This window comes from Coregonus clupeaformis, unplaced genomic scaffold (assembly GCF_020615455.1).
Source record: "Coregonus clupeaformis isolate EN_2021a unplaced genomic scaffold, ASM2061545v1 scaf0830, whole genome shotgun sequence".
In the NCBI taxonomy this organism is placed as follows: domain Eukaryota; kingdom Metazoa; phylum Chordata; class Actinopteri; order Salmoniformes; family Salmonidae; genus Coregonus; species Coregonus clupeaformis.
In genome coordinates this window covers 95,435-102,911 of record NW_025534285.1, presented here as the reverse complement: position 1 = coordinate 102,911, position 7,477 = coordinate 95,435, and the positions used below count along the sequence as shown (strand labels likewise).

At 48.4% G+C, this 7,477-nt stretch overlaps 1 protein-coding gene and 1 non-coding gene across 2 annotated transcripts; one reads left to right on the top strand and one right to left on the bottom strand.

Annotated features, from left to right (window-relative positions):
* Positions 1-575: 575 nt before the first annotated feature.
* On the bottom strand, positions 576-2,289 carry LOC121559782 (E3 ubiquitin-protein ligase TRIM21-like). Its single transcript, XM_041872872.2, has one exon. The coding sequence runs from the start codon at positions 2,287-2,289 to the stop codon at positions 658-660; it is 1,632 nt and encodes a 543-aa protein (XP_041728806.1). The 3' UTR covers positions 576-657.
* Positions 2,290-3,143: 854 nt separating this feature from the next.
* Positions 3,144-3,217, top strand: trnav-uac. The gene has a single exon. It is a non-coding gene; the product is annotated as a tRNA-Val (tRNA).
* The last annotated feature ends 4,260 nt before the right edge of the window (positions 3,218-7,477 follow it).

The window sequence follows — 7,477 nt, the reverse complement described above, 5'->3', positions numbered from 1 at the left end:
TCTAAATGAAGAAAAAAAACGATATAGCCTCAAAACATAGTTAAAACTATCATTTTGATATCATGGATGGTCAGTCCTTGCATCCATAGCCCTGTCTATTAATCTGAGAGTGGTTAAAATGATCCAGGCCCATCCCTCAGCTGTTTACCAAAACAGAAGCGGGCAGCTTCTGTGGATTCGCTCTTTAAAGTGCTTTGTCACGTTCACCTACATCCAAAACAAGTTCAAAGGCTGAGTTTGGCTTTCATCATCAGATCAACTTAGAGAGGGAATAAGAGAAAAAACAGAGAAAAGGAATATCACTTTAAAGGATAGTTTTCCCTCTGTAAAATAATGATGGGTATATTATATGAATAATCAAAACAACATAACTTTAAGGACTACTTTTATTTTATTTGATCCCGTAGTCTTCATTTTCAGTAAATACAAGCATTTATTATCCATGTTTAGATGTACAGAACAGTTTACATTTTCATTTGGTGATCCTAACTGACCTAAGACAGGGAATTTTTACTAGGATTAAATGTCAGGAATTGTGAAAAACTGAGTTTAAATGTATTTGGCTAAGGTGTATGTAAACTAACGACTTCAACTGTATGCTAATTTGGAAATATATCGATACATGTAATGATTTGGAAAAGTAACTGATTTGTTTAATCAGTGTGTGTGATTGACAGGAGAGATGATGAGAGGGGCTGAGTTTTGACCATCATTATTATCAGAGGGGGCTAATAATGGAAAGAGCTTCTCTGTAAAGGTGCATCCAGTGAAAGAGTAGATATGAGACCTGGCCTCCACATCATAAAAGGAGACCTGACCCTCCTCATAGTCCACAAACACCCCCACCTTCTGGGGCTTCTCTCTCAGGGAGAGGAGGATAGCGTGGGAGGTAGAGGCTTGGTACACATTCATGTCCCTTAGGTACAAAGTCCAGAGTCCATGCTCAGGGCTCAATGTGATATTACCCTTCCTGTCTATGGACTCTCTGGCCACTCCTAAAGTCCACCTAGTCTTCCCCTTAACCGTCACTTCATAGTAAAATCTCCCTGAGGAGAAGCCATTCTTTCCTAGGACAATGCCAAAACAGTCAAACCTTTTTGTATTGTCAGGAAAATTCTGTGGTGTGTCTCCATATCTTACTTGTTTCCCATCTTCAGACAGGATGAGCCAGCGATGTGCTGTATCAGGATCCAGAGTCACATCCACTGCATACTGCTGAATCCTCTTCAGTTTGACATCAGGCAGCTTCTCCATCTCTTTATTCAGTGTCTCCTCCAGCTGAGACACAGCTCTCCTCACAGTCCCCACAAACAGATCACTGTGAACACTGATCTCAGACCAGTCCTTGGTGGGTGGAGGGTTGCACACTAGGGATAGGAAGCTCTGGAGAAGTTGGAGATGGTCCTCACTGTTTGAGAGCTGCTTCAGCTCAGTCCTTCTCCTCTTTAGCTCAGTGATTTCCTGCTCCAGCTCTTTAATGAGCCCTTCAGCCTGCCTCTCTACTGCTTTCTGCTTCTCCTCAATTGCCTTAACAAGCTCACCCTGGCTTTTCTTAATGGAGCGCACCAGAGCAGTGAAGACCTGCACACACTCTGCTTTCTCTCTCTCTGCTTCTTTCTTTCTAAGATCTACTGAGAGTTTGGTCCTTTTAACCTTCTTCAGTCGCTCCTGGATAATCTGCTGCACTTCTGCCTCAGTTTTCCCCAGTTGAGCCTTCCTCTCTCCACACTCTTCCTCTATAGGGACAGTGTCATGAGTCTTGTGGTCTGCCTCAATGCAGAACTGACACACACACGTCTGGTCAGTCCTACAGAACATCTCCAGGAGTCTGTCATGCTTCTTACACATCCTGTCTTCTAGGTTCACCACAGGGTCGATCAGTTTGTGTCTCTTTAAGGGTGGGGCTATCTGATGAGGCTCCAGGTGAGTCTCACAGTAAGAGGTCTGACACACCAGGCAGGACTTTAGGGCCTTGCGCTTCGTCCCAGTACAGACATCACAGGGCACTATTTTAGGTTTAGGAGGGGACCCATCTCTACCTCTGTCTCTCATCTTTTTAAAATTCTCTACAACCTCTCTGAACGTTGTATTGACATGAAGCTTAGGTTGTCTGGAGAATTTCTGCTGACACAGTGGACATTGACACAGGTCCTTGCTATTCCAGTACTTTGTGATACAGGCCATGCAGAAGTTGTGTCCACATGAAGTGGTGACTGGCTCAATGAACACATCCAGACAGATAGAGCACAGGAACTGCTCTTCAGACTGGAGACTGCTGGAGGAAGCCATATCTAGACAGAGAAGGTGGAACTATAAATTATTTCCTGGAATGAGTCAGCTCCCGATAGTTTCAGTTCCATTGTCAACACGGCATTTAGAGACACTAACCAATCTTGATTAAAGTTGTTTAACCATACAACATACAGTATAAATTAGTCAATGTACAAAATAAAGTTAAACATACAGTAGGTACTGTAGTTGATAAAGAAAACAGGAGAATGCAAGAATTCACACAGTAGAATTTATCTTCACCTGCCCTTGTTAATCTCTACTCACCTGTATCTGTGTGTGAAAGAGTGTGGGTGCTTTCTCCGATTTTTTGGTACTATATACTGTAGTATTCTTTTTAAAACAGAGACTGCGTAGCTGTCGTAACAGATTTTTCAGAAGAATTTGAGACAGTTTACTTGTGTCCGCAACACACAGTACGTCTAAACACTTCAGTTTCACTTAAAGTGATGTTGACATGCTCCTCCCCACCCAGTGTTGCTATGTGCTCTGGAACATAATTAACCCTTCACATGGCTGATCTCTATTCATTCTTTGTTTCATAGTAACGTGAGTCAGCATTTCAGAAAGGCCCCTTGTCATTGCTACGCAACCAATCAAAACACGTTGTAAAGAACAACTTTGCATCCTTGAATGGAACATTCCATGTTACAACTCATTTACAAAGGACATCATACGCACAAATCTCCTCAAATGGAGCTTCCAAGTAGTCATTAGTCTCTACATTAACAGCACTCACAGACAGCTAACTAACAGTATGTTATGTGTACGTATATGTAGCTTTCACCATCATATCTACTCATGGCCAGTTTCTATGAATTTTATTGGGGGGTTTTGTAGGCGTGTGGTGATGAGTCCTGTGTAGCTCAGTTGGTAGAGCATGGCGCTTACGACGCCAGGGTTGTGGGTTCGATTCCCACGGGGGACCAGTATGAAAAAAATATATGTATGCACTCACTAACTGTAAGACAAATACAACTGACTAGCATAACAGATGATTAACAGGCACTTTTCTGTCTGAAAAAACTCCATCTCAGTCTAGAGCTTGTTTATAGTCTTCTTGCATGGATATTTTTGGAAAGTTTGTGATTATTTTTTATTCTAAATTTGTGCAAGGTGTTCTCCCTCGCCTGTTAAAAGGATCATGTTACTACGGTGGCTCAAACATGAAATAGCCATTTACTCTGATAAGAAAGTTTTATATTACTTTCTGTAAGACAAATACTGAAGTTGTCTTATGTCAGAGGCAATGCATGATCATAACTGACAATATCTAAATTGTGGAAACGTTAAGTCATTACTAAACGTTTTATGCAGATTAATAAAATTAAATGAAAACAGTCAATGTCCACTTGTCTTTGTGAGAGCTGTGGGGCAAGAGAGGATCAGTTCAATCTTGGACATGGGTTTGTGTGTCACGTTCGTTTAAGGACAGACCAAGGCGCAGCGTGAAAGGCATACATGTTTATTTCACCGATAAACACACGAACAAAACAACAAACGAAACGTGAAGGCCTCAGGCTAAACACAAAACAAGCCTCTACACGGAACAAGATCCCACAACCCATGATTGCCAATAGGCTGCCTAAGATGATCCCCAATCAGAGACAACGAGCGACAGCTGTCTCTGATTGGGAATCACACCTGGCCAAACATAGAACTACAACACCTAGAACGTAAACATAGAAAATACAACATAGAATACCACACCCTGACTCAACATACTAGAGTCCCATAAGTCAGGGAGTGACAGTACCCCCCCACCAAAGGTGCAGACTCCGACCGCACCAACCTGACATGACAGGGAAGGGTCCGGGTGGGTATTCCGCCTCTGAGGCGGATCCGGCTCCGGGCGTGACGACCACATTCTCACAGCCTCCCCGTTACGCCCCTGGTCTGGTCTGGACCTCGGCGCGCTGCTTCCCCTCTCCTTCCTCCCACGATGTACCAAGCCCTGTTTGGACCCTGGTGTGGGAGACCCCGAACCTGGAGAGGGGCTGACGTCTGCGTCTGAACTGGAGCCGCTGACCGGAGCTGGACTAGGCACCGGTGGAACGGACTACTCTGGCTCCGGACTGGAGCCGCTGACCGGAGCTGGACTGGGCACCGGTGGAGCGGACTGCTCTGGCTCCGGAGTGGAGCAGCTGACCGGTGCCAGACCAGGCACCGGTGGAATGGGCACGGGCCGTGCCGGACTGAACACACGCACCACTGGTCTGGTGCGAGGAGCAGGAACGGGCCGGGCCGGACTGGCGACACGCACCACTGGCTTGGTGCGGGGAGCAGGAACGGGCCGGGCCGGACTGGGAACACGCACCACTGGCTTGGTGCGGGGAGCAGGAACGGGCCGGGCCGGACTGGGAACACGCACCACTGGCTTGGTGCGAGGAACAGGAACGGGCCGGGCCGGACTGTGGAGGCGGACTGGAGGTCTGGAGCAGAGAGCTGGCACAACCCGTCCTGGCTGGATGCCTACTTCCGTACAGTATGTGTGTGGCATCAGCACAGGACGCACTGGGCTGTGCACGCGCACTGGCGATACAGTACGTAGAACCGGCGCAGGATATGCGGGACCGAGGAGGCGTACTGTAGACCAGGAGCGTTGAGCCGGCACACCCCGTCCTGGCTGGATGCCCATTTTCGCACGGCACGTGCGTGGTGCTAGCACAGGACGTATAGGACTGTGCCGGCGCACTGGCGACCCAGTACGTAGCTCCGCATAACACGGAGCCTGCCCAGTCATACGCTTCCTAGCGTGAGTACGGGGAGTTGGCTCTGCTCTGAACCTAGGCTCCGCCAACCACCCCGTGTGCCCCCCCCCCCAAACATTTTCTTGGGGCTGCTTCTCGGGCTTCCTCCTCGACTGGCGCCCTCTGTGTTGCAGTTGCTCCTCTCGTGCCTGGGCATCTACCTTCGCCCATGGTCCTTTCCCTGCAAATATCTCCTCCCAAGACCACATCTTCCCCACCTGTGTCCAGGGTGTTTGCTCCTGGGCACGCTGCTTGGTCCGTGTTTGGTGGGATCTTCTGTCACGTTCGTTTAAGGACGGGTCAGACCAAGGCGCAGCGTGAAAGGCATACATGTTTATTTCACCGATAAACACACGAACAAAACAACAAACCAAACGAAACGTGAAGTCCTCAGGCTAAACACAAAACAAGCCCCTACACGGAACAAGATCCCACAACCCATGATTGCCAGTAGGCTGCCTAAGTATGATCCCCAATCAGAGACAATGAGCGACAGCTGTCTCTGATTGGGAATCACACCCGGCCAAACATAGAACTACAACACCTAGAACGTAAACATAGAAAATACAACATAGAATACCACACCCTGACTCAACATACTAGAGTCCCATAAGTCAGGGCATGACATTGTGTCTGTATGTCATTAAGATATCCACTAAGAGAGACAAACAATAAAACAATACACCCAAATCTAAAAACAATCATGTATATATACCCAACAATAAAACAATATATTGAATGAAATGAAATGTTTGTGATGGTGATGTGGTGAATTGGAAATTGCTCTGTATCAGACCAGGGTTCAAAGTGTATTTCTTCTTCTGTCAAATACGTTAGCTGCACTTTATTGAGCTTCCCAGGTGCAATATAACCAATAGAATAGTCACATAAGTACAAAAACCATCAATCTGGCACCATAGAAATATAATATTTAAATGTCTATGTCTGGCACGCCATATACAGGCTCAGTCAAACGCTCAAAGTGTCTGAAAGAAAACAAATACTATTTGAATCCAGGTCTGTCCTGTATCAGTTTGACTATTTCCTAACTCCATTTTCTTCTACCCTGTGGTGGATATCAGGAATAAATCCCAGCTGACCCTGACCTCCATCATGTCCTCATTCTGCGACTGGCCCACTTCTGTGACTAGTACTGAGGATACGAAGAGGCAGGACGCAGACGCAGGAATCAACAAGGTCAAGGTTTACTTAACAATGAGAAAGAGAATAACAAGGAACGAGTAAACGACACGATGCTAACAATTACACACAACAATGACTGAACAGTCCAGGGCTATATAGTGGTGGTGATGAGATGATGAGGTGCAGGTGCGCTGAAGGTGATTAGGTTGTGTTGGGTTTCCATTCCTGTGTTGCTGAGGTGGTGTGCTCAGACCGGTGGCTCAGTAGACCGGCGAATCAGAGCGCCGGAGGGGAGCAACGGGAGGAGACGTGACAGTATCCCCGCCCCCCGTACGAGCGGCTCCTGCCGAAGGATGTTGCCAACCTTGAGGACGACCCAGAGGACGAGGAGCGGGCCGGTGAGGGCGCCAACGGTGTAAGTACTGTATTAGGTTGGGGTCCAGAACGTCCCCAGCCGGAACCCAGCTCCTCTCCTCAGGGCCATACCCCTCCCAGTCCACCAGATAATGGAGCCGTCCCCCACGGAATCTGGAGTCCAGCAGCTCCCTCACAGCATACGCCGGACTTCCGTCAATGTCCAGGGGCGGAGGGGGCGTACCCCGGGGGATGGCGTCCGCCAGAGGACCAGGAACCACCGGCCTGAGGAGAGACACATAAAAGGTAGGTGAGACACGGTAGTGAGGGTGAAGGAGCAGCCGGTACGACACCTCATTAATCAGCCGGAGGACCTAAACGGCCCCACAAACCTGGTGCTCAGTTTCTTGCAGGGCAGGTGGAGAGGGAGGTTTCGAGTGAACAGCCAGACATGATCACCAGGCTGGAATATGGGAGCTTCACTGTGGTGGCGGTCAGCTTGGTCCTTCTGCCGATGAATGGCCCTCTTTAGACAGACATGGGCGGCATCCCAGACCTGTCCGGCCTTGTGGAACCACTCGTCGACAGCGGACACATCGGTCTGGCTGGGTGTCCAATTGGCCAGGGCCGGCTGGTACCCCAGGACGCATTGGAAGGGAGTTGGCCCTGTGGAGTGAACGAGGGAGTTCTGGGCATATTCTGCCCAGGGAAGAAACCTTGCACACTCACCTTGCCAGTCCTGACAGTAGCAACGAAGAAACTTCCCTTGCTCCTGGTTCATGCGCTCCACCTGGCCATTTGACTGAGGCCTATACCCGGAAGTGAGGCTGGCCGTGGCCCCGATCTTCTCCAGGAAAGCCTTCCACACTCAGGAGGTGAATTGGGGGCCACGGTCCGAGACGATGTCCTCCAGCAGTCCATAGTACCAGTAGACCTGTTGG